The 25058-nt window shown below is 51.3% G+C and overlaps 4 protein-coding genes across 6 annotated transcripts in view; 3 read left to right on the forward strand and 1 right to left on the reverse strand.

Moving 5' to 3' along the window:
- Nucleotides 1–25058, forward strand: part of METTL25B (methyltransferase like 25B) — a 158838-nt gene that overhangs the window by 37005 nt on the left and 96775 nt on the right. The gene's annotated exons all lie outside the window — the stretch shown is intronic.
- TTC24 (tetratricopeptide repeat domain 24) lies at nucleotides 1461–8645 on the forward strand (the record flags this gene model as incomplete). The annotated part of the gene is made up of 9 exons (XM_084866523.1): nucleotides 1461–1477; nucleotides 3098–3807; nucleotides 3975–4178; nucleotides 4666–4794; nucleotides 4962–5074; nucleotides 5417–5515; nucleotides 7084–7184; nucleotides 8317–8463; nucleotides 8564–8645. The coding sequence occupies exons 2-9, from the start codon at nucleotides 3102–3104 to the stop codon at nucleotides 8643–8645; spliced, it is 1581 nt and encodes a 526-aa protein (XP_084722649.1). The 5' UTR covers nucleotides 1461–1477; nucleotides 3098–3101.
- Nucleotides 10642–13246, forward strand: NAXE (NAD(P)HX epimerase). Of its 2 annotated transcripts, none has more exons than XM_084866849.1 (6): nucleotides 10642–10887; nucleotides 11007–11111; nucleotides 11234–11344; nucleotides 11424–11537; nucleotides 12449–12596; nucleotides 12937–13246. In XM_084866849.1, exons 2-6 carry the CDS (start codon nucleotides 11070–11072, stop codon nucleotides 13137–13139), a joined length of 618 nt encoding a protein of 205 aa, XP_084722975.1. In that variant the 5' UTR covers nucleotides 10642–10887; nucleotides 11007–11069; the 3' UTR covers nucleotides 13140–13246. The 2 variants fall into 2 exon arrangements, with proteins under 2 accessions (XP_084722975.1, XP_084722974.1); XM_084866848.1 differs by having other exon boundaries at nucleotides 10647–10887; nucleotides 11003–11111.
- Nucleotides 13485–19883, reverse strand: GPATCH4 (G-patch domain containing 4). 2 transcript variants are annotated; one of them, XM_084866836.1, is made up of 8 exons: nucleotides 19800–19883; nucleotides 17184–17323; nucleotides 16671–16744; nucleotides 16481–16573; nucleotides 16294–16380; nucleotides 15354–15442; nucleotides 15050–15100; nucleotides 13485–14819 (listed from the first exon to the last, which is right to left on the reverse strand). In XM_084866836.1, exons 2-8 carry the CDS (start codon nucleotides 17260–17262, stop codon nucleotides 13991–13993), a joined length of 1302 nt encoding a protein of 433 aa, XP_084722962.1. In that variant the 5' UTR covers nucleotides 17263–17323; nucleotides 19800–19883; the 3' UTR covers nucleotides 13485–13990. The 2 variants fall into 2 exon arrangements, with proteins under 2 accessions (XP_084722962.1, XP_084722961.1); XM_084866835.1 differs by having other exon boundaries at nucleotides 19504–19878.

Below are 25058 nucleotides of genomic sequence, written 5' to 3' on the forward strand. Positions count from 1 at the left end.
GGACAAGCTAAATTGAGAGGTATACAATTAGAAATTATTAGCTTGTCAGTGGTGTTAAAACCAGAGGGTGAATAAAATGTTTGTGGAAGAGCATATAAAGGCGGAAAAGAGCAAAGGGCAGAGTGTTGGGGAACACTGACAGTTAAGAGGTGGACAGAGAGTCCAGAAAAGGAGACAGAGAAGTTATCAGATCAGGAGAAAGAGAGTCAGGGACACAGAAGCCAAGCAAGGAGAGAGCTGCAAAGTTATGTCAGGCACAGCAGGAAATCAAACAAGAAAATGATCGCAGAAAATAATCACTAGATCATTCAGAGGTCTAGAGAACCTTGGAGAGAGCAGTTTTACTCTGTCTGTCCCGTTACTGGATCATCCTCTCTCCCTAAGGGAAGCCTGTGGAGGCAACCACAGACTGAGCTGCACTTTGGTTCTGGATGGGCTGTGATGCTTCTGAAGGCCCAGCCCTGGGGCAGAAGCCGCAGGCAGCTGGGAGAGCCTGCCCCTGGCATGGCACAGCACGCACTTGGCAAAGGCTGACAGGCAAATACAGGTGAGCCCAACAATTGCCTTACAACTTTGTTTCTGGCAAAGCCCTAACTACTGAAAAGAGGCCTTTCCCGGACAATGAGGACACGTGCTTTCTGATGCAGGCGCCTTGGTGAATTAGGGTAGTGGGTTCCATTGTCCTGGGGCCTGCTGTCCTCTCAGTAAGCAGACCTTGGAGGTTTCAGATCATTGGAGCTGGGAAAAGGAGTCTGGGGACAGGAAGGCTCCTCTCACCGCCAGGCCTTTTCTAACCATCAGCCTCTCACCCTGTTCCCAACTGTGAAAGGTTTGAATCTCCCGCTGTCCGCCACTGCACTCACCGCCACCACGGTCCCACCGAACACTTCTGGTTTGGAACGACCACTCAGAAGTCGTGTGTTAAGTGTGTGTGTGTGTGTGAGTCCGTGTATGTATGAGGGAAAGGGTTCCCTTCTGGGACAGCTCCAGCCTTACTAAATCTTGCAGTCATAGTTAGTGAAAACGACCCTTGGCTAGTTAGCCCAGAGTCAGGAAACCTGAGGTCTAATCCCAGCTGCATGACTGCTTTGTGACCTCAGGCAAGTCACGCCTGCTCTCTGAGCCTGGTCCCCTCCTCTGAAATGAGGGTATGGAATAGAGAGATGATCTTAGAAGTTGTAACTAGTAACAAGCTCATGATGCTTTGATTCATTGCTTCAAGTGAGAGACTTGAGGGTGTCTCTGCAGGTGGGCAGGAAGGGCAATGAAATTCAAATTCAAGTTTCTGTGCACAAGCACCAGCAGGGTTCAGCACTAAGATAGGGTACCTAAGCTGTCAATCAAAGAATTCCCTAGAAGTGGAGGGCGGTACCTGGTTGTCTGGTAACTCGAGGGAGCTCTGAGCAAGGAGCTAGGGGATGTAACCCAAGCCAGAGGGACCATTCCAGAAAGCCGGCTTCGGAGAAGATCAAAAGAGGTAAGGAGTCCTACGGCTGGGACCCAAAAACCTGGTGAGGATAGCCAGGAATGCCTCAGGGATGAAGGCCCTGAAAGGCAGATTTCCTAGGTATTCTTAGGAGCAGGAGAAATTTATTTTAAAAGAGAGAATAGAGACAGAATTCTCATTCCTGGAAGTTGGCTCCTTGCCAATTCAATAGCCTCTTCAGCTTTGTGACCCCAGTGCCTTTTATGGCTCCTGGCACATAGCAGGAGGTCACTGGATATTCACTGAACTGACTTGAGATTAGACAGCGGGAACACCTAGAATTGCGAGTGGATGGGTGTATGTGGAGGCACAGGATGGAAGAGATTATTGAGGAGAGGTCCTGTGTGTATTCAGTTCATTCATCCATTCATTTATGGTATTCATTCGCTAAACATTTTTATTATAGTAAAATATGTATAACATAAAATTTATAGTTTTAGCCCTTGCTGGTTTGGGATAGAGCATCAGCCTGAGGACTAAAGGGTACCAGGTTCAATTCCAGCCAAGGGCACATGCTGGGGTTGCAGGCTCAATCCCCCAGTAGGAGACGTGCAGGTGGCAGCAATCAATGATTCTCATCATTGATGTTTCTATCTCTCTATCCCCCTCTGAAATAAATAAAAATATATATTTTTAAATTTATAGTTTTAAACCATTATAAGTGGCATTAAGTATACTCAGATTGTGCAACCATCAGACCATTCATCTCCATAACCTTTTTATTTCATGTGATAAATATTTACTGAGAATCTACTATGTGCCAGGCCCTTCAAGTTGCTCCAAATCTAATAAGAGAGACAGACAAGAAAGTTAACAACTCTAACCCCGTGTGAAAAATGCCACCAAAGACATAAGGTGCTATGGGGGTGTAGAAGGACCCAGTTGGTGGAGGGAAGGGGACTTTCTGAAGGAAGCTATTACTCGTACTGAGTCTGGAAGGAGGACTAAGAATTTGTCGGGACATTAGAGAGAGTTGATATGGTGCCCATGGGAGAGATGAAACAAAGTCAGATGGCAGAGAGAAATTTTTTTAAATATATATATTTTAATTGATTTTTTTTTTACAGAGGAAGGGAGAGGGATAGAGAGCTAGAAACATCAATGAGAGAGAAACACAGATCAGCTGCCTCCTGCACACTCCCTACTGGGGATGTGTCCGCAACCAAGGTACATGCCCTTGACTGGAATCGAACCTGGGACCCTTAAGTCCACAGGTCGACGCTCTATCCACAGAGTCAAACCGGTTAGGGCCAGAGAGAAATTCTTAAAACTCTGAGGTTCACACCAGGGCAGGGGCAGAGCTGAATTGCCCTGGAGCAGTGATTTTCAACTGGTGTGCCACAAGAATCTTTAGAGCACTGATCTCTTTCCCTTAGATTGTCAAATACACAGTGACAGCAGCCATCCAGTGTGAATGAATCAAAATCATACTTATTTTTTTGTCAGAATGACAAAAATACATTTTTTTGGTGTGCTGCAGAATCTCAGTGATTACATGTTTAGTTTACATGTGCCATGAAATGAAAACGGTTGAAAATCGCTGCCCGGGAGGGACCCTGCTTTGGAGGCAGCGAAGGGTGACAGACTGAACCCTGTGCTTTCCATTGTCAGTGCTATGTCTTCCCCAAACCCTGAGGATACCCCACAAGAGCCTGAGCCCGAGCCCCCAGGCTCCACGGAGAAAAAGAAGAAAAGGAAGTGCCAGCAGCATGAGGCCCGCATCCAAGTCCTCACCAGGGCTGGCCACAGGGCCCTCCTGGCTGGCCAGAACCACGAGGCCTTGACCAGCTTCCAGAGGGCCTTCCTCCTCGCCTCCAAGGCCTCGCGAGAAAGGGATACCCCGATGCTCCGGGCCTGTGCCTTCAACCTGGGGGCTGCCTACGTGGAGACGGGGGACCCAGCCCGAGGCCTCGAGCTGCTCCTCCGAGCCCAACCTGAAGAGAAGGCGCAGGGCAGGTGTCATGGTGACCAGTGTTTCAATGTGGCCTTGGCCTACCAAGCCCTGGGCAACCTGCCTCAAGCTGTGGCCTGGTACCGCAGGGCCCTGGGCCACTACCAGCCGCTCGGGGACCAGGGGCAGGCCCAGGCAAAGATGGGAGCCTGCTACCAGGCTCTGGGACAGCCTGAGCTGGCAGCCCAGTGCTTGCAGGAAGCAAGCCAGGCCTATGCCCAAGCAGGGCAGCCCCGGGCTGCAGCCCTGGCCTTGGGGGCTGCGGCAGGATGTATGCTGAAGAGCGGGCAGCACGGCGTGGGCGAGGTGGTGCAGGTGCTGGAGGAGAGCTGGAGGCTGGCGGAGATGAGCACTGAGCGGCGGCTGCTCGGTGAGGCCTGTGGTCGGAGACGTGAGGGATCTGACCTGGTGGGGTGGGAGCAGGGGCATTTCTGGGGGCCGGGGAAGGGGATGGTGGGACGCTTTGAAGGTGGGACAGGGGCTTCATCCGTATTGCCATCTGACCCGGCTACCAGTGACCCTGGCCTTGCCTTCTAGGGCAGCTCTATAACGACCTAGGCCTGGGCTACTCCCAGCTCCAGCTGTTCCCACTGGCGGTCGAGGCCTTCCTGCAGGCCTTGCCCTTGTGCCGGGGGCCAGGAGAGGAGGCCACGGTGCTGAGGAACCTTGGGATGGCCCACAATGCCCTTGGCCACTATCAGGAAGCCCGTGAGTTTCACCAGAAAGCTGCTGACCTGCACGGTGAGTGCCAGGGGCTGAGGAATGGGACTGAGACGAAAGAACGAAGGAAGGGGTCCCCACAGGGGCCTAAAGGCTGAAGAGTGAATGGGCCTGTAGGACTGGTTATGGGGTCAGGGAGCCCAGAAGCAGGCGGCTGGAGATGCAGGAGACGGGCTAGCCGGAGAGGACAGAGGGTTGTGGGCCCAAAGGCTGAGGCCTAGGAAAGGGAAGGCAGCAATGGGCAGAAGCAAGAGCTAGTAATCCCTGCCTCGCCTGCCTCACAAGACCATTGCGTGGCTCAGAGAACCCAGGGAGAGGCATTCAGGCCAAAACTCGGGACTGAGGAGCAGCTGAATTTGGGTGCTGAAAGTTTGGGCCTTGAGGTGCATCTGAAGGTGTGTTTGGGCTGAGGACTGTTCTGGTTGTTGGGGGGGGGGGGGTCCTGATACCCCAGTGGCCAAGGCCCCTCTTAGAATTGGGGGTGGGTTGGAGGGGGCTCTGTCATCAGGTTCTGTGGGGCAGCGGTGGGAGCAAGGCCGGAGCTTTGGCAGCCTGGCATTTGCACTGAGCCAGCTGGGGGACCACAAGGCGGCCAGAGACAACTATCTGCATGCCCTGCAGGCTGCCCAGGACACTGGTGAGTGCCAGGGGGTTCGCGGGTGGCGTGGCGTGGGTGGTGGAGCAAAGGCTGAGAGTCCTTGGGGTGGGGGAGAAAGCAGAGCGGGATTAGGGGTGGGGAGTGCCTCTGGAGGGGAGGGTTGAAGGTAGGAGCCAAGGAAGGACCTCTCGGGCTCTCTCCCCCAGGGGACGTGAAGGGGCAGTGGCAGGCCTGCGAGGGACTGGGGGCTGCTGCAGCCAGGCTGGGGCAGCATGACCAGGCCTTGAAGTACTACAAGGAAGCGCTGGCCCAGTGTCAGGTGAGACCTCCCCTCCCGGAATCTCACTCTTCCTGTTAGCCTTCCAGGAAGCCTTGTCCGGCTAACAGGCCTGCCTCATGTCTGGTCTTCTCTGTACCATTCATTCACCCATCAAACATGCACTGGGCACATGTGTGCTGAGTCCCAGGACACTCTGGTGAGGAAGAACTTGTCTCTGTCCCCAGTTCCGGGCAGGACCCCGGCAAAGGCACGGGGATGGGGCAAAAGAGGAGGAAGACAAACCCCCCTCCCTGCTCGCTTTCCTGTGTCTTTCTTCCCCAATTCCCAGAGAACCTCAAAGCCCGGCCCTCCCCATCACTCCGTCCTCCTCCCTCTCCCCAGAAGGAGCCAGATTCTGTGCGAGAACGGCTGGTGGCCAAGCTGGCGGACGCCATGAAGACCCACTTGGCTCAGGGTGGGCTGGACCCAACTCCCTCCCCGGTGAGATGACACCGAGACCAGGAGCTGGGGGTGGGCGGGGGGAGGTTACCCGGAGAAGGAAGAGGTAAGGTAAGCAGAGCTGATGTTCTCAGGGATGCTGCGCCTGACTGCTCTTCTGTGCTCGCGTGCCCCTTGGGCAGCATCAGGTACAAGTATCACTTTCCCGTGAGGCCGCCGGGGGTGGGAGGTGGGCGGGGGATTGTGGCATGTGTCCAGCACTAGGGCTGTACCAGGGTGACTAGCTCAGTGCAGTGAGGGACCCTGAGCCACACCAAGGAGGAGGTGGAGTCTTAAGTTTCCGGCTGCAGTTCTTAGAAGGGCCACAGGGTGGGGGCAGTGGTCCAAGGAAGTCCCTCTCTCCCCCGCCGCCGGTTCTCCGGGGCCATTTCTCCTGGATCTCCCCTACGCTCCTCCTCTGGCTCTCCACCCCTCAGCCTCTTCAACTGCCTGCTCCCTCACCCTCGGGAATATCCTCAGGAAACCCCCATCCCAGGAACTGAAATTACACTTTAGTATTTATTACATTTATTTCATAGGTTTTATGCCTTCTCTCTCTTTCTTTTTTTTGTTAATCCTCACCCAAGGATAGTTTTTCCATAAATTTTTAGAGAGCAGAAGAGAAGGAGGGGGGGGGGAAGGAAAGAAAAAGAAAGATCATTATCTCACTATGATGTTGGAATGTACTTATGTAGCATATTATTTCTATATATGATCAACACTCAGTAATGTTAACAATAAATATAATTTCTATGGATAAAAAAAAAAAAAAAGAAAAGAAAAAGAAAGATCAATATGAGAGAGACACATTAATTGGTTGCCTCCCACCACACCCCAGGCGGAGATTGAACCTGTAACCCAGGCACATGCCTTGACCAAAACTCGAACCCGCAATCCTTCCTTACGTGGGCCAACGCTCCAACCACTGAGCACACTGGCCAGGGCATGTCTCCTCTTGTTTTAAAGACTAGGACACCCTATTTACAATTTGCAAGTAAAATTGAATTAGCCTGCCCCACCAGAGCGGCTCCATTGCTTGAGCATTGTCCCGTGCACCGAAAGGTTGCCAGTTCCATTTCTGGCCAGGGCACAAACCTGGGTTGCAGGCTGGGGTACAGAAGGCAATCAATGATTGTTTCGCACATTGATGTTTCTCTCTCCCTCTCTTCCTCTCCCTAAGCATGCCCTCAGGTGAGGAATAAATACATATTAAATCAGCCTGGTACAGAAAGAGGACTGGATTGGGAGTCAGAGGACCTAAGGTTCCATCCAAAGGTGGCCACCAACTTTCTGTGACTTCGCTTTTGGAGGTCTCAAGCAAGCAGGATGGGGTGGGGGCCAGGCCCTGGCCACATCTGACAGTCCATGAGCCTGAGTTCTAACATGATAGTTGCTAGTGGGGACTCCAGCCAGAAGACCAGGCCTCGCCCTGAAATTGTGAGGTTCTCAGACCTGTGGCATTGGCTCTGGCCCTTCTCTGTCTCTCTGGGGCCAAGTCTCTGGAGGGAACATGCACTCATGTGCACATCCTCAGCCTTTTTCTGAAACGAATTCCCTTTACTCCCCTTCAGGCCCAGATCTCAGCTCAGGGGATGCCTCAGCCTCCAGGGGGGACCTGCCCAGCAGGGACTCTGGCCAGACTGGGAGGAAACCCAGCAGAAGCAAAGCACAGGTGCGTGGGGTGAGGCGGAGCTTCTGGGGTGGGTGTGGCTTCTGGGGGTATTGGGAGGTGTTGCAGCAGTGCTGTGGGGGCTGGGGGAGCTCATAGATACCCAGGAAGGAGGGCACCTGATTGAGTGCCCCTCGGCCCCGTTACCTGACCCTACAGACCTGTGGGTGGGTGGAAAGACAAAGTGTTGGAGGAGGGCTACCAAGAGAAGGAGGAAGAAGGCTTCGTGAGAGTTCCCTGGGACTGGGTTGGCTTGTGCAGGGACTGGCGTGGGAGCAGGGGTAGGCTGTCCCGGCTGAAGGGGAGCACTCTCCCCACTCTCTTCTTTCCTCTTACTGTCTCTCTTCCCCAACCCCAGGCCTACACCCCAAACCAGGCCCACCCCCATTTCTGCTCCCTCTCAAGACCCTGGCCCATTTCCCCGAGCTCTTTCTGAATCACCTCTTCCTCCTTGCTTCCACAGCTTTCCTACCTTCTAGAGCTGCATCTTAGAGCGCCAGGGTTTGCTGGAAGCCTACTAGGTGCCAGGTACCTGGAGCTTCTCTTACCCTACCTTGCTATTTACTATTTTCTTCCCTCAAAGGCTTCCAAATCTGCCAGCAGAGATCCTTGCTATTTGCTGACTTGGATTCACTGACACCGTTTCGGTGTATTTCCTTCCAGGCACTGCAAGTCATTCCCATGTCTATCCACTAGAGGGCCCCGGCTCCTCAATCTTACCTGCCCGGAACCATAGTCCTGAGTGTGACCAACACATTCCCTCACACCTCCCTCCTTGTTCTTCCAGAGTTCTCTTTTCCACCAGGATGGTTCTTGGTTCCGAGAGGCCTACAATGAATGTGTCTGTCCCTCTCCATCAAGGTCCTGGACCTAGGGCCCATCTCCCATTAGGAGACCAAGTCCCCCCTCGCTTCCCCTCCCAATGGAGTGCTCTGGCATCCTGGTACCCAGTGGCCCCCAAGCCAATGAGTGGGTCCCTGGGGGAAGGGAGGAGACCTGGAGAGTGATAAAGGGAGTAGGAGAGGATGTGACTTTGGACCTTTTAATGGAACATGGCTGCTGTTAAATTGGGGGAAGGTATGGAACGGTGCTGGGAATATGCAGTGCCCTGAGCCTCTCTGTCTTTGCTCTTTAGTAATCTGAACGACTTTTACCCAGCTCAGGAGGCCTGGCGTGTCCCCTGCCTCCTGCACGTAGACCTCAGAGGAAGGAAGAGTCCCGCTGAAGGTGGGGGCATGCAGCTTCCATCTCCTCCCTACTGCTCTGCAGCCCACCGGCAGAGGTAAGGGCTAGAGGGGGCAGCAGAAGCTAGAGTCAGGGCGGGCTGCCTCTGCTCTGTCCATAGCCACTCCCACTGGCAAGCCCTGCCCTCTCTCCTTCAGGTCATTCCAACAGCCCAGGGAAACCTCCAGCAGGGACCCACCAAGGAGACCCACCACATCTGGCTTCTGCATGATCATGTGACCCCACCCTACTGGCCTCAGCAGTACCTCCCCAACATACACACTTGAGGGGTTTCTGGGACCAAGACTCTTCCCAGGTGTCCAGTGCTGTATGAACGCGGGTTACAACACAGACAGCAAGTGGGCTCCCGAGCAGGCTGGACAAGGGCTTTGCAGTGTCAGCACTGAGGCTGCTCGCTCCTTGCTGGGAGTTTTGGACTCAACAGGCAAAAGAGAAAAGGGAAATGGAGTGTTCCTTCTGGATCCAAACCTCATGATCACTTAGGCTCTTTCCAGTTCTAAAAACTATAACTTCTTGACCAAGAGGCTTTGAAGTCAATGACTCTCCAGACCTCCATTTTCTCATATGGGAAGTGGGGTTATAATACTACTAGAGGCCCGGTGCACGAATTCATGCACCAGTGGGGTCCCTTGGCCTGGCCTGCAGGATCAGGCTGAAACCGGCTCTCCAACATCCCTCAATGGGTGCCAGATTGCAAGAGGGTGCAGGCCAGGCCGAGGGATGTCCCCCTCCCCACCGTGCACAATTGGGGCTAGGGAGGGACGAGAGGAGGTTGGCCAGTTGGGGAGGGGCCATAGGAGGGCTCCAGGGCATGCCTGGCCCATCTTGCTAAGTCCCAATCGCCAGACCCCAGCAGCAATCTAACCTACCAATCGGAGTGTCTTCCCGCTGGTGTTCAGTGCATGTCATAGCAAGCGGTTGAGCAGCCTTAGCATATCCTTAGCATATTATGCTTTGATTGGTTGAACAGAGTACCAGATGACTGGATACTTAGCATATCAGGCTTTTATTATATAGGATAGAAGGTGCAGCTTAACCAACCAATGCACTCCACTTCCTCCATGAAACAGCAGAGGCTGGATGCAGGCCCCTGAGGTCTGTAGCCTGTGGGACAACGGCTGCCAGTAGCCACAACAATGATATTAAATATGGGTTTTTAATCACTTAGCACATGCCACACATGGTTCTAAGTGCTTCACAACTATTTTCTCCTTTAATCACAACAGGCGAATCCCCTTTCACAGTGAGGAATAGAGAGCAAAGAAATCTAAGTTGTTTGTCTTCCCAGGTCACCCTAGTAAGCGGAGAAGCCGTGATTCTAACCTTGGTAGTGAGTCCCTTCTCCTGCAGTGCTGGGCAGTTCCACTCCCCCAGCTAAGCCATTGTTTACTTGACAACAAATGTATTTATGCTGGTTGTATGTGTTACTGTAATTTGTAATTTAATTAAATATTATATAAATTGCTGAGCCAAGAGTGTGAGTAGGAATCAAATCTGCATCCTCTCGGTGCATGGGACGACGGGCTGGATGCCCAGTAGGGGGCGGGCAGGAGACAGCTAATGATGTTTCTCAGAGATGTTTCACTATCCCTCTCCCTTTCTTTCTCTCTCTCTCTAAATCAATAAAAACATATTTAAAATAAATAAATATTTGTAGAGGACCTACTACCAGTATGTGCTAGGCACATAAGTAGGTGCTGGGGACACATCTGTTAATCTTTCTTACGTAAATGGAGTATATTATTTTGTCTTGATTAGAATGCAGTTTAGTTTCACCAATTGTATAACAAAAGCCACCATAACAGAGCCTTTATCCATCGAGAACTCTATTCCTGTCCCATATCAGTAGCCCAGGGCTAATATAGTGCTCTGTGGAGCTTGGGGAGGAAGGCAGGATACTCGACCAGAATCGAACCGGGGACCTTTCAGTCTGCAGGCCGTCGATCCGCCTTCGGCACTAGCTTCATTTATTGAGTCCTAAGTCCCCGCTCCCGTCGGCGCTTTGCATGCATTGCCACCCTAGGAAATGTGTGTACCTTACTCCGTTTTACAGACAGGAAACTGAAACTCGGAGTGTCCAAATCCATTCAGTTAGTGGTAGGGCGGGAACCCGGGCTCACGGCCACGCTAAACTTGAAGAACTGGGCGCGCAGCTAAGCGGGCGGGAGCCTCCAGGCGCTTCCGGCGAGTGGTCCCTCCCCCGCCGCTCGGGGGCGGGACTTAGCGCCGCGCATGCGCCGGGGCGGCGGGCAGGGCCGAGGGCGCGCCCCGCGAGCTGGATGTCCCGGCTGTGGTCTCTGTTCGGGGTTGGGCTGCTGGTGGCGGGGTCGCGCCTGCCGCGCGTCAGATCCCAGGCCAACGCCTGTCGCGCGGGGCTCCCCTGGTGGGGGCCGCAGCGGCTGATCTCGCGTGGCCGCGGGGACCCGGAGGTCATGGCGAGCGCGCCGGTGAAGTACTTGAGGTAGGCGGGCGGGGCTCCGGCCGGGCGTGCGGGCGGAGGGCTCTCCCTGCGGTGCGGGGCTTGGGGCGCTGTGCCGCCCGCGAGACCGGGCCCTTGAGCAGAGGGGTTTGCTCAGCCAGGAGGAGGCTCAGGCCGTGGACGAGGAGCTGTTTAAGGAGTACCAGTTCAGCGTGGACCAACTCATGGAGCTGGCTGGGCTGAGCTGTGCTACAGCCATTGCCAAGGTCGGTGGTGCAACTCTTCCCCCTGGCTCCCTGGCCTGAACCCAACGGAGTGGGACAGTTGGGGTGAGCTTGGGCTGTTTGGCGCAAACCTACTCTGAATCCCCTCTGGTTCTGCCTTTCAGGCATATCCCCCCACGTCAATGTCCAGGAGCCCCCCTACTGTCCTGATCATCTGTGGCCCTGGGAATAACGGAGGAGATGGCCTGGTCTGTGCTCGACACCTCAAACTCTTTGTGAGTATGTGGAGGGCTGTGGGGAGGCTGTAAGGTTTCTAGGGTCTGAGCATGAATTACCCCTTTCCTCTCCTCCTAGGGCTACCAGCCAACCATCTATTACCCCAAAAGACCTAACAAGCCACTCTTCACTGCCCTGGTGACCCAGTGTCAGAAAATGCACATCCCTTTCCTTGAAGAAATGCCTCGGGAGGTAGGTGGCTCCAGTTCAGTGCTCTCCTCCATAATAACCATTGTATTCTGCTGCCCTCAGGTTTCTAGGCTGAGCTCAGCTGCGTTATCTTCCTCTAGATGTTGAATTCTTGGAGGGTAGGATAGTGCCTGGCACAGAAGGTGCCTAAAGTCTGTTATTTGAATAGAAGCAGTGTAAGAGCCTTCTCCACAAGGTGTGCTCTACGAGTCCCCATCACCACTTCTAAAGCTTCCTTTCCCCTGGCCCTGGCCGGTGTGGCTCAGATGTTTGAACTCTCTCCCATGCACCAAAGTCCCTGGGTTCCTGGTCAGGGTACAAGCCTGCACTGCTGCCTTGATCCCCTTGATGTTTCTCTCTCCCTCACTCTCTCTAAAATCAATAAAAACGTATTTTAAAAAGAAATAAAGCTTCCTTTCCCCTTCACCTCCCCTGGTTACTCCTTTCGCTCTGTAGTCATTCCTCTTCCCCTAGGATGCAGTCAACACTTTATCTTAGGAGCCGAAGTCAATGCCGAAACCCTTTCTGCAGATGCATGGATTTAGGGGGTGGGAAACTTGAGAGCTCGATGGGCTTTTAAACATTTGAACACATTTTATGGATGAAAGTGGTTTGTCCAAAGTCACAGACCAGATCATGGCAAAGCTGAGACCAGAACCTGACCCTCCCGACTTCGTCTCAGGCTCTCTGGCACTGTAGCCTCCCCAATGGCAGGCAGGCAGGCAGGCAGAACTCGTGTCTGGACTCAACTTGACCTGAATCAGGGACCGACTTGCACTTAATTCTCGGAATATCATGTGAATGAGACAAAATTGTATTTGTGCCTCTGTGGGTACAGAGGACAGCCCTCTCCTGTTAAGAACTCTGTACAGCTGCTGGCTCTGACATCCTTTACTTTTCCTGCTCCACCACAGGCCAGTGTGATCGATGAGCTATATGAGCTGGTGGTGGACGCCATCTTTGGCTTCAGCTTCAAGGGAGATGTTCGGGAGCCTTTCCGCAGCATCCTGAGTGTCCTGAGTGGACTCACTGTGCCCATCGCCAGCATCGACATTCCCTCAGGTGCTGGGTTCAAGGAGGTTGGGATAGGGGCCCTGCCCTGTTTTGAGGTAGGTACCTAGGAATCCTGATTCTTGACCCAAGGCTCGAACCAAGTCTAAAATGAGTGTAGAGGTGCAGAATACAGCTGGGAGCAGAGTTCAGGAGTGAGTACCCTTTGCATGTTGGCTCCAAGAGACCAAAGCCTAGGGATACTTGGAGCTCCAGGGTTCCAATTCCTCAGGTGAGGATTCAGTCCTAACTGGGGCTCCCCATTTCTTTAGGACTAGGGTAGAGCGAGGTTTGGAAGACTAGACAGACATCTGGCCTCTTCTGCTCTTCCTGAATACAGTCCTCTTTTCAGGATGGGATGTGGAGAAGGGAAACCCTGGAGGGATCCAGCCAGACTTGCTCATCTCCCTGACTGCACCTAAAAAGTCTGCCACCCACTTCACTGGTCGCTACCACTACCTGGGGGGCCGTTTCGTACCACGTGCTCTGGAAAAGAAGTACCAGCTGAATCTGCCAGCGTACCCCGACACTGAGTGTGTATACCGTCTGCAGTGAGGGAAGGCAGATATTTGTTCTTCCCAATAAAGACTCAGTGCCTCTCTCTCAGAACCGTGGGAACCTGAAAGCTCTCCTGGCAGTAAAGGTTAATGGGTGGCCTGCAACACTGGAGATATGGTGTCCTCTTTGGGGAAGAACAAGCAAGAGAAGCTGCTGTGGCATTTGGGGCACTAAATACTGACTTTCAGATGTTGGAAGTCTCGCAATGCTTGTCCTTTATACACACATAATTCTTACCCCTTAGGGACACAGGACACTGGATGAGGTTCTCTTAGCTTTCCCCTTCCATGCAACAACGTAGCAAGACCCCAGAAGGTTAACAGAAGGAATTTCTTCAAAGGAGCCAAGGAAACTTAATTTGTATTTAGGACCTTCCCAGGCTGGGAATGGAGATGCCGGTCAGGACTGCTGGACAGGCTAGGAGCCCAAGCTGACGTTTATTGACTCATTTGGCAGAGTGTTAGAAAGCAGCTCACAGAACGGGATTTGTATGTTTTCCTTAGCGTCACAATATTTAAGAACCAGGCATATCACATAAGTCAACATGTTTAGTTTCTTTCAGCACGGATGCCCCCTCAAAGGGACCTGCGTTCCTACTCCCACCGCCCCCAGCACTCCTTGTCCCTGGGCTGCCTGGCTCCGATGGGCATCTGAGTTCATGACCTCTGGGTTAGGAGCTGCAAAGGGGAAGGAGCCCGTTCCCTCAGCTAAGGCAGGTGTACCGCTCTCCTCTCAGCATGCTGGTGTCCAGAGCTGGTCCTCCTCGGGAAGGACTCCTCACTGGGAGGGTGCAGGAGGCCTCAACAACTCCTGGAAAGAAACTGATCGAGGACACCCGCACCTGACCTTCAGTCTCTCTTCTTCCGCTTCTTCTTTTTGGCTCTCTGGTCAGTGCTGCCTGTGGCTCTTTCCTCCTCTGCTTGCTGCTGCCTCCTCTTCTGACCTCTGCTGCTAGAGCCAGGGTGTGCTCTGCCCTCTGCTTCCCTAGTGCAGCCATCCTCATGTCCATCGCTTATGTCCAAGACACCCTCCTCCTGATGCCGATGTCTTTTCTTGCTTCTGCTTTTCTTATCACCGCACGCTCTGCTCTCTGCTTCCCTGGTCCCACCATCTGCAGCAGCTTCCTCAGCTTCCTCATCCTCTATGTCCAAGTCTTCCTCCTCCTCGCACTGCTGCCTCTTGCTTCTGCTACGTGAGTCAGTGTGTGCTCGGCTCTCTACCTTCCCTGTTCTGATGCCACCTGCATCCTCCTTACCTCCTCCCTTACCTAAGACCCCCCGCGTCTCCTCTTCATGGCGCTGCCTCTTCTTTTTCTTCCTTTTCCTGGGGGATGAGTCAGTTTGTTCTCTGCTCTTTAATTCCCCAAGCCCTTTTGTTTCTGCGACCTCTTCCTCCTCTACAGGTGTCCCCTCTTTCTTATCTTGAGGTTGTCTTTTCTTCTTGCTTTTCCTGATGCTCTGGTCAGCGTATTCTGGATACTCCTTGTCTGCATTCCTTTCAGTTGCTGTAGCCCCTTCTTCCTCTTTCTGCTTCTTTTTCTTTATTTTGAGGGCCTTGCTCTCAGTCTTCAGTTGAGGGGTTCCAGGGTCCTGGCCTTTGAGCCGAGCCAGGAAGGCCTGTTCCTGGGCCTCCAAACGAGCAAGCTTAGCCTTCATCGTAATTCCATGACGGGCAGCCCTGAAATAGGGTCAAAGTCAGAGGGTGGGCATCAGGAAAAAGCCTAATTCTTGAGACTATATGGGAAACTGGTAGGGGAGGAGCTATCTTAAAGCAGCTTCAGATAGGGGCAGATCGTATGAATCACGTTCCTGGGGTGAAAAAGTCAAGAAGTGGCATCGGCCATCCTCAGGGACAGGCTTGTGACAGGGAGAAAAGGGAGACCCAGGAGCTTACGAGTAACTGCTTACTTGTGCGCTGTTCGACCCTCACAGGCTTGGAGCAGCATCTCATCAGTCAGACTGTGGAGGTTGGGGCGGGGAGATGAGAGATTACAAACAGATCTGGTGGGAACACTTGACCTCTCCTCCCCTCTGAAACATTCCTTCTATGCTGTTCAGGACCTGGCGCTTTGCCAGGTGCAGGAGCTACGAGGATTAGTTCAACCCAGTTCGCCCCGAAGGAGCCCCCTTCAAGCTTTATTAGACCTGGGCCTTCCTCTTGAGGTCTGCAGCATCTCCTCCCACTTGCCCCGGCGTTGAAAGGAAGCCTCACATTTTTGGAGGCTGGGGCTCCTGGTTGTCATCACTGCAGCTTTCCACGTCCTTGTCTGGCTTCTCCCCATCTGAGGTCAGTGTGGCAGTCTAGGAAGACAAGGCCCACAACACACCACTGCTATCCCTTCCCCTCCCGGAAGCCTCCCCAGGAACTCACACCCGGAGGCACCAATTTGCCAGCCCCCAATAGCGCTCTCTGCAGACCACAGAGAGGTGCACCGAGCTGCATACCTCAGCACGGGCAGGAGAAGGGCTGTGGGAGGTGGGGAGAGCAGCCCTGGCCTCCCTGGCTAGTGGGCCCGAGCAGGGAGAAAGGGCCATCACAGTGGGACAAGTGCTCCCGGGTGGGCATCCCAATATAGTCCAAGTATCTTGGCAATAAAGATGGCACCTTTCCCCCATCCCCAACACCTATGTACAGTACTTTATTTGACCAGATTGAGAACTAACTGTGGGCCAAGGATACAGAGTGGAATAAGAAAGAGATGGTGACCATTAAATATTAGCTCCCTTCTATTGACATGCTTAGTAGGTGGGAGTCTGAAGACCTGGGTTCCAGTTCTATCTGCCATTACTAGCCAACTGTAGGCTCTTCAGCAAGCCCCTCTTGCCCCACCTGTGGCCATGTGCAAAATAGGAACGGACCAGATAATCTCTCAGGTCTGACTGCCAAGTCCTTTGAATTGGGCATCCCCTCCCTGCCCCACTCTGGCAGCTCCTGACTATGCCCTACCATCCACTCCGTAGTTGTGCCCCCCCATCCCCCGCCCCAATTCTTGCTTAGGATCTGGGCAGTCTAATTACTAGGAAGCAACAGCAAGTTTGATCACAGGATCCCACTGTTAGGACAATCCTGAGAATACGTAGGGCATATAAGGCAACTGTCCATGCCCCAAGAAAGGAAAAGAATAAACCCTCTCACCCCCAGCCTCCAATACCTTCACAAACTTCTGATACAGCATGTTGGGCTTGGGGTGATTATGGCGGGTGGTCTCCTTAGAAAGGCGCCTTATCTGTACTCCATCCTGTGGGGGAGTTTCAGTGAGTGAGTGACGGACCCCTGCTCCCGCGCCTCCACATGTCCCAGGCCCTCATGTTTCCCACGCCTCCTATTAGAATTCATACCTGCTTAGTTTCCACTACCAAGTTGGCTGCCGTTTGGTTGAAGAGCTCATTCCACCAGTGGTTTGTGAACTCCTTGGCAGGGTCGTGTCCCACCTGCCAGAGAAAGAAGCATGAACTCTGAACCTACTTCCCTGTCCTAACAGTTCCCGCTCTCCCCCATCCATACCCCCCTCAGCCTGCCCAGTCTTACCCCGTGAGTGTCCTGCTTTAGCGTCACCCTGAGGGCCTGGGTGATGCCATTCTCCTTCCGGCCCAGGCCTTTGCCTGCAGAAGACAGTGAGTGACTGAGCTTACTCTGCCTGCCCCAGGCTCTCACAAGGCACTCCAACACATGCCACTGGTAGCACTGGGCAAGCTCTACCACTCTCGGAAGCCCTCCGAGTTCCATTCTTTCTGACACCTCTCCACTCAGGCTCCCTGCTGTTACCTGAGCCCGAGCTTTTCCTCTATAATTCTTTCAGGAGAGATGTCGTGTTTCTTCCCCTCTGCCCCAGGCTCCCAACCACTTCTTCATGCCCACTGTCAAATTTCTTCCTCTTCTCCCCTTTTTGGGAAAAGTCAGAAATCTGCAAATTTCCCTTTAAGCTAGTTTTCCTCCTCCAATTGAGTGGACTGCATAGGGTTAATCCAGGATGATGCCTCTCCCTTGGGCAGAGGATAGGCAGGGAATTGGGGCCATGTGGAAGGTACCCATGGGGATCACCTGGAGTCCATCCATGCTTTAGCAGCTGCTGCTCAGCAAACTTCATCCCATGACTCCTAACCTCCGGGGTGGCCTTCATGGTGAGAAAAGAGTCCCTGTCCTCAGGTTCTCACCAGAGAAGAAAAGGTCACTTATCATCCCTTTAAGAAGAAAGGAGAGAGCCATCATACATCACATCCATCCTGATTGCTCTTAGGAGAATTCTTTCCTGAAACTGAGGCAGAGACAGAGGAAGGAGCCCTGGTCCTCGAGGAGTTCCCTGTCTAACCACAGAGAGGTCAATGCCAACATGTCAAAAAGTAACACACACACACACACACACACAAAGTACCTACACTTAGGGAGAGCTCACCGCATGCCAGGCTGTGCTAAGGCCTTACATGAATCATGTCACTTAATCTTCCCACCCCAGGAAGATTTTCTGAACTTTACCTCCAGAAAAGTATGATTATCTCTATTTTAAAAATGAGGAAACTGAGGTCTAAAGAGGTTAGATGACTTGCTCAAGGTCACACAGCTAATTGTGTGTAAAACTCAAACCCAGGCAGCTTGTGTGCAGTCCCCACTCTGCCAGTACATGAAAACTTCTCCCATGTTTATTACCATGTAAGAACAAAGCAGTGAGACGATTGTTAACCTGAGTTATAACAGTACTTAATAGAACCCATATCCTATACCTATGCCCTAGCATTTACACTGCCTTTCAGTGGGGGCGCTACACACCTCTTCCCCACTGCCCAGTTTTCCGTCTTGTTCAAGCACTCCTCTTGAAATTGTCCAGCTCAGGAAGGACACTCTTACTGAGCACTTAATGCACAACAGGTGGATTACCCATATTCTAGTTTCATTTAATCCTGACAGTCCTGTTAGGTATTATCATGACTTCACAAATGAGGAAAATAAAACCCGTGTTTCTTGCCTGGGATTACACAGCTAGTAAGAGATGGAGCTGGAATAAGAGCCTAGGTTGCCTGACTCTAAAGTGGCCCTCTTTCTATCACATCCCCAACTAATTATAACTTTTTAATTATAATATTCTTTTTAAAAAATTGTTATTGCCCTAGCCAGTTTGGCTCAGTGGATAGAGCATCCGCCTGTGGACTGAAGGATCCCGGGTTCTATTCTGGTCAAGGCTTGATTCCTGGCCCTGATTGGGTGCATGTAGGAAGCCACACCAGCCAGGCTGAGGTACATCATTAAGTCACCCCTCCTAAACATTATATATTAGACTTAAGAATGATGACAAGCCCAGCCACTGTGCCTCAGCTGGTTTGAGTGTCGTCCATGAACCAAGAAGTCACCAGTTCAATTCCAGGTCAGGGCATATGCCCAGGGTTGTGGGCTCGATCCCCAGTAGAGGGCATGCAGGACATGGCCAATTCTATCCCTCACCCCCCTTCTTCTCTCTATAAAATCAATAAAAACATTTAAAAAAAAAATGATGACCAGTCTGGTTAGGTTTGAAAATAGCAGATTAAGAATAACTCACATTTCTGTTCACATTTCTACTGTGAAGAACGGTTACCTGTAAATCTAGCAGGTACCTTGACAGTCTTGACAGAAAAGCACTGCATGAAGCCCTAGCCAGTTTGGCTCAGTGGATAGTGTTGGCCTGCAGGTAGAAGGGTCTCATGTTCCATTCTGGTCACGGCACATGCCGGGATTGCAGGCTCAATCCCCAGTAGGGGGCTTGTAGGAGGCAACCAATTAATGATTCTCTCCCTCTCTGAAATCAATAAAAATATATTTAAAAAAAAGAAAAGCATTGAGTGAAGAAAAGGCCCTATCATGCTTCTTAATACTGTCAAAGTAAAATTCAAACTCTGAAGCCTTTAAGGCCATCTCAAAACTCTGCTTCTTCTCAGAAGTTATCTATGACCTATCAGCTCCCAAATTTCAGTAATAATAATACTTAGGCATTTACTCTATGACAGCCTGTTGCTAATTGCTTAACATAGATTAATTATCTCATTTAATCCTCCCAATAACCCTTTTAGGACATGGTATTTCTGTAATCCGCAAACGAAGAAATAGCACTGCGGTTTAATTACTTGCCCAAATCAAATAACTGGAATGCACTGGGTCCAGGGTCTCAGGCATTCCAGGGCCGGCGTTAATGACCACATTCCTCAGTCTCTTACAGCTCTCTGTGGTTTCTGCAGCATTACCACTGCCGGTCCCTTGTCGCGGTCGTTCGAGACAATACGCCCCGCAGTCAGAGCCGGGCTTTATCCCCCAGCCTCGGTGCCAGGACCTGAGAACGCGTTCAGCCATTTGTTGAACTGAACGAACGGCACAGGTGGGGATTGCTGTGGCTTACCATGGACACCTGTGGACGGAGGCGACTAGGTCGCAGGCTGTGCGCCGGTCCTTGGGAAGGCTGCGAGCACACTTTCAGGCACTGTCTCCTCTCCAGCCAACCGGTTTTCTGGATTAGTGGTCCTGGGCCTCTCTCTCTACAGCGGATCTGAGAGCCGGCTACCTCTCCCCTGGGCCTCCTTCCTCTGAGGTCTAAATCCCAGCCCCCTCCGCCTCCGCCGCGGTTTTACTTGGATGACACTGCTCTCGAGGGCCCGGGCTCCAACCGGCGCCCCTCAGGGGACAGCAGCCCCTTACCGTCACCGCGGGTCCTCCCGGCGGAAGCATGTGCCGGTCTGACTGGTGAGCCGCCGCCTTCCCGGAAGTACGGCTTTGGTCCTTCTAGGCTGTCGAAACCATAGAGACGAATGCGGGAACCCAAGTCCCGGTCCTCCAGGAGAAACTGTCCGGGGAGGGCCCATTGGCTGGTGTGGTTGCTATAGAAACTCGGCCCCAGAGCGCGCCCATTTCCGGAGGTTGGGGGCGGGGCCACGCACTGCCCACCTGCAGTGTCTGAGCGACCAGGGCACTTACTGCTGAGATGCTGGAAACAGCTGTGGGTCCAACGCTGAGCCAGCCCCAGGCACGAATACCGGGAAGGAAAACGCTAGGGGAAAGCATCGAGTGCGCCCTAGATATTGGTGGAGGCTGAGGAGGTAGCACAGTTGGGGTGAATTTCCTGGGCACAGTTATTGATAAAAGCCTAGAGATTAGAGGTTTCAGCAGGTCCAGCAAACATTTTTGACTGACACCTGTGTGCCAGGGCCTGTCCTTCTGGTACTGGTCATAAAATGTGCATAAGACACGAGCCCTGACTTCAGGAGCACCTATTCGGGGAAAGTTGGGATCCTAAGTGGGACTGAAGGAGTCTAGGGGTGGGGCATGGAGAGAGATGTGGGATCCTGGAATGCAAGCCAGAATGAGGGGTTTGGACTGGCCGTAGGCAGAAAAGGGAAAGAAGATACTGCAAAGAAAGCATCCTCACCTCCCCCCCCCCCAACTGTTCCTAGGCTTCACCGAGCCACCCAAGAACTATAATAAAACCTGAAAAAAGTATCCGTCACTTGCCTCCCTATATCAGTAGTTATGGTAAATTAACGCCTCCTGGAACTTCAAAAAAGGAAAACTGCCATTTCATAGTAAAGCTTTATCATGATTGCTCAGTGTGTCATACTCCCTTATGTCCATAAATTATCGCCCATAGAATTAATTTTTTTATTTTTATTTAAAAAATATATATATTTTATTGATTTTTTACAGAGAGGAAGAGAGAGGGATAGAGAGTTAGAAACATCAATGAGAGAGAATCGTCGATCAGCTACCTCTTGCACACCCCCTACTGGGGATGTGCCTGCAACCAAGGTACATGCCCTTGACCGGAATTGAACCTGGGACCTTTCAGTCCTCAGGCTGACGCTCTATCCACTGAGCCAAACCGGTCTCGGCCATAGAATTAATTTTAGTTAGAAAATACAGTATGCCACATAGTGCCCTGGTTGGTTGCACAGTGGTTAGAGCGTCTGAGTGGTAATGCAGTCTTCTTTCGCCACCTGCCGTGGATCTCAGGAATAGCATTTATTTATTTATTTATTTATTTATTTATTTAAAATAATCTTTCTTGATTTCCAAGAGGAAGTGAGAGGTATAGAAAGATAGAAACATCAATGATAAGAGAGAACCATCAATCGGCTGCCTCCTGCATGCTCCACACTGGGGATCCAGCCCTCAAACCAGGCATGTGGCCTGGACTGGAATCAAATTTGGGATCTTTCAGTCCGCAGACCAATACTCTATCCACTTAGTCAAACTAGCTAGGGAATTTTTATTTTTTAAAATGATTTTATGTGGAGATATGAACCGGGGAATTTACATGCATATATGCATAACCAATGGACACAGACAATAGTGTGGGTAAGGCCTGGAAGGGGCGGGTTCAGGGTGGAGGGGGTCAATGGGAAAGAAAACAAAGGGAATATCTATAATACTTTCAACAACAAAGATAATTTTTAAAAATGATTTTATGTATGTTAAATTGTCTACAATTAACTGTTAAATTTAGATAATCCCATCAACTTCATTAATCCCATCATAGGTTTGTGCTCCTTGAGGCCAGTGCTTGGAGGGTATCTCACTCATGGTGGGGGTGTCAGGTGGTCATTCTGGGGCTGGGGGAGCTCCCTGATCACCTCTCTTTGGTTAGTTCAGTGGGTTCGGCTTTGGCTGCCCATGACAGCAACCTGGAGGACGAAGACAATATCCATCCCAGACCAGTAACATTCAGTGAGACTCAGGTTGCAGAAAAGGGGGAGTCCTGATTTGTAAAGCTCCTCAAGTGAAAGAGTTGGATGTCTTAGATTGGCCTTTTCTTTTTCTTTTTCTTTTTTTATCCTCACCCAAGGATATGTTTTTATGGATTTTGAAATGAGAGAGAGAGAAAGAGAGAAACACAGATGTAGGAGAGAAACATCCATTGGTTGCTCCCCGTATATGTCCCACCTGGGGATCAAACTCGAAACCTAGGTAGGTGCCCTGACCAGGAATGGAACCTGCAACCTTTTTGGTGCAGAGGGTGACCCTCCAGGCAGCTGAGCCACATCGGCTGGGTCATAGCTTGGTCCTTTCATGTGAGTGAGGAGACTGGAACCTAAATCTGTGTGTGTGTGTGTGTGTGTGTGTGTGTGTTTTTCCACCTGCAAGGTGTTAAGTGGGAGGCTTGAGCATCCATTTGGACCCAGTGCTTCCCGATTCCCAAGCTTCCGAATCCCTAATTGGGGGTGAGGAGATAGAATAATAAAAGCTGCCTTCCAGGATAAATGTATCGACAGAAGCAGCAGGCCGCTGCGGGATATGGCTCTCGGAAGGTGCACACAGGCCTGGCCTGACGGCCATTCCGAGTTATGGACTCAGTTTTTTCCCTGGTGATTAATGGTCACAACCTCTAGCATCCTAAATATTCACCAATAGGCATCTCATTAAATAAATTATGCTATAGTCACTCATTGGAATACTCTGCAGATGAAAAAAAAATGAAGTTTTATGTCAAGTGCTGATAGGACAAATTCTCAAAACATATTATTAGGTGAAAAAAGTAAGATAGGGAACAGTTTGTATGATATGATTTCAATTGAATTAAAAAGAATATATGGAACCTGAGCAGGTAACTCGGTTGGTTGCAGGATAGATCCCTGGTCAGGGCACATGCATAGAAGAATCCTTTCTAATAAAGATGGGATATGCAAATTGACCATCATGCCCTCACAAAGATGGTGGCACCCACAGCCAATAAGGAGGAAATATGCTAATCGTCTGTCACACCCTCAACAATAGTGGTGCCCATAGCCACAAGATGGCAATACCCAGTCCATTCAGTTCCACCGGGCCTCCAGAGTCCCCCAGTCCCCTCAGCCACCCAGCGCTGGCCCAAGGCACAGGCAAGCCTTGTATGGCAGCTGCCCAGAGCCACCCGAGGCTCAGGTAATCAGGGCTGGCCAAGGCTTGCGCTGCTGGCAGTGGCAGCAGCAGAGGTGTGATGGGGGTGTTGCCTTCCTCTGATCACTGAGTTGCTTTCCACCCCTGAGGGCTACTGGACTGTGAGGGGGCAGGCCAGGCTGAGGGACCACCCCCTCCAGTGCATGAATTCATGCACTGGGCCTCTAGTCAATCAATAAATGCATAGATAAGTAGAACAACAAATCAATGTTTCTCTCTCTCTAAAATTTTAAAAAGAATAAATACATATAGTATGTTTCTACTTATCTGCATTCTCATGGAGTCTTTTTAAAATATATTTTTATTGATTTCATAGAGGGAAAGGGAGAGATAGAAGCATCAATGATGAGAATCATTGATTGGCTGCCTCCTGCCTGCCCCCTACTGGGGATCGAGCCTGCAACCCCAGACATCTGTCCTTGACCAGAATCAAACCTGGGACCCTTTGGTCCCCAGGCCAATGCTTTTATCCACTGAGCCAAACCAGCCAGGAATTGTAGAGTCTTAAAAACTTCTGACAGAGAGAAGTTTAACAATGGTTTAATGGTTATAGGTGGAAGTGAGAAGGAAGGAAAGAGCACTCTGCTTTTTATTTTACCCCTTTAGTAGTGGTTGAAATCTTTTTTACTATGTGTAGGTATTACTTTTGTTATAAAAAAAAAAAAGTGGGACATTGACTTTTGTGTAATTTTTATGTATTTTTAAAAATCAGGTGATCCTTTAAAATCAAGCAGTTAGTGTCTGTTTTGATTGATTCTATTTTCTTCGGTGTCTCTCCCCACCCCCAATAATAAGGGCCAAAATGTATTGAGTGTGTTGCATGCGTCAGGCACTGTTCCCTCCCTGTTTTTCCCCCTAAAGTGCCATTTTGCCAAATCTTCCAGTCCTTCATGTGACATTCCCAGTAATAAACTGGGATCATGCCATCATCAGGGGTCAAGAAAACTAGTCAGCCAAATGTGCCCGGAGCGGGTAAAGCTGAGCCTGTGATGTCAGGACTTCATGCTTGTTCTAGATGATTCCACATAGGGGTGTCGAACTCAATCAGAGAAGGGGCCAAAATCTAAAATCCAGCCTAAATCGCAGGCCGAATGGTTTACTGAACAGTCATAAACTGACAATGTCATAAACTGACAGCGGAGTGCAGTGATGACAGCGCGGTGCGGGCCACATTGCAAGGCCTGGCGGGCTGGATTTGGCCCGCGGGCCTTGTGTTTGACACATGTGGGTCAGTAGGTAGCAGAAGCGGCAACACTCTCTCTTTAAAAGATGCTAATTCAGTGAAAAGCTGCCAACTCAAGCCCAAGCGGGTCTTACTGGATTCCTACTTTGCAGTGCCTTGGGGAAAACTGAGAATGAAAGTGACCTTGAGCACACTAACCACTATGTTAGCGTAAATAGCTTAACTATTTACGTACTATGTTTATTCCTGGTCTGTTCCTTTCTCATTCTATCCGGAAACGGTTCTTTTGGCATCTATCAAACAGTTCTAGGTTTACCTCCATGCCAAACTCAGCCGGTTATGGACTTACCTATCAGAGACGTCTAAACCACAGTCCTGAAGTGATTTGGGGGAAAAGGACGGTGGGTGAGGCTTGAGCCCGGGAGTGGTGGTAGGACGGGCTGGGAGCCTGTGCTTTAGACCCGCCCCCTCCCTGTGGGAAGCTGTTTGTCTGAGTTGGGTGGGAGCCAATCAGATGCACTGGCTCAGGGTGTCCTGGCCCAGGAGACAGCGGTTATTTGTCTTCTTTGTTTGTCCACTCTGAGAGGAGGGGAGGACTTAGAAACAGGGATGGAGCCGAAGGGAAAAGACAGTCAATCAAGTCCATGGGGGTGAGCTCTTGTTGTTAGATCTACAGTCAAAACCCTGGAGCTCTTCCAACATGGAGGGCCAAGGAGAGGAGTGGACGAGGGATTACTGGGGGGGGGGGGGGGGAGGGGGGGAAGCAGCAAGTTCTAGGTTTGACTCAACAGCTGCCTTCTGCACGGTCTTGGGCAAGTCCCTTCCCCTCCCACCTCCTCTTCCTC

Source organism: Pipistrellus hanaki, assembly GCF_964339955.1.
Source record: "Pipistrellus hanaki genome assembly, chromosome: 18".
Taxonomy (NCBI): Eukaryota; Metazoa; Chordata; class Mammalia; order Chiroptera; family Vespertilionidae; genus Pipistrellus; species Pipistrellus hanaki.

What these genes read in the sequence shown, in the direction of transcription:
- GPATCH4 (XM_084866836.1), bottom strand. Translation starts at nt 17,262, where the DNA reads ATGAAGGCCACCCCGGAGGTTAGGAGTCATGGGATGAAGTTTGCTGAG. An exon ending in TGGTAGTGGAAACTAAGCAG is followed by an intron (nt 16,381 to 16,480) that starts GTATGAATTCTA and finishes ACTCCCCCACAG; the next exon opens with GATGGAGTACAGATAAGGCG. An exon ending in GAGGGTCGAACAGCGCACAA is followed by an intron (nt 14,820 to 15,049) that starts GTAAGCAGTTAC and finishes ACCCTATTTCAG; the next exon opens with GGCTGCCCGTCATGGAATTA.
- NAXE (XM_084866848.1), top strand. Translation starts at nt 10,706, where the DNA reads ATGTCCCGGCTGTGGTCTCTGTTCGGGGTTGGGCTGCTGGTGGCGGGG. An exon ending in GTGCTACAGCCATTGCCAAG is followed by an intron (nt 11,112 to 11,233) that starts GTCGGTGGTGCA and finishes TCTGCCTTTCAG; the next exon opens with GCATATCCCCCCACGTCAAT. An exon ending in TTGAAGAAATGCCTCGGGAG is followed by an intron (nt 11,538 to 12,448) that starts GTAGGTGGCTCC and finishes GCTCCACCACAG; the next exon opens with GCCAGTGTGATCGATGAGCT.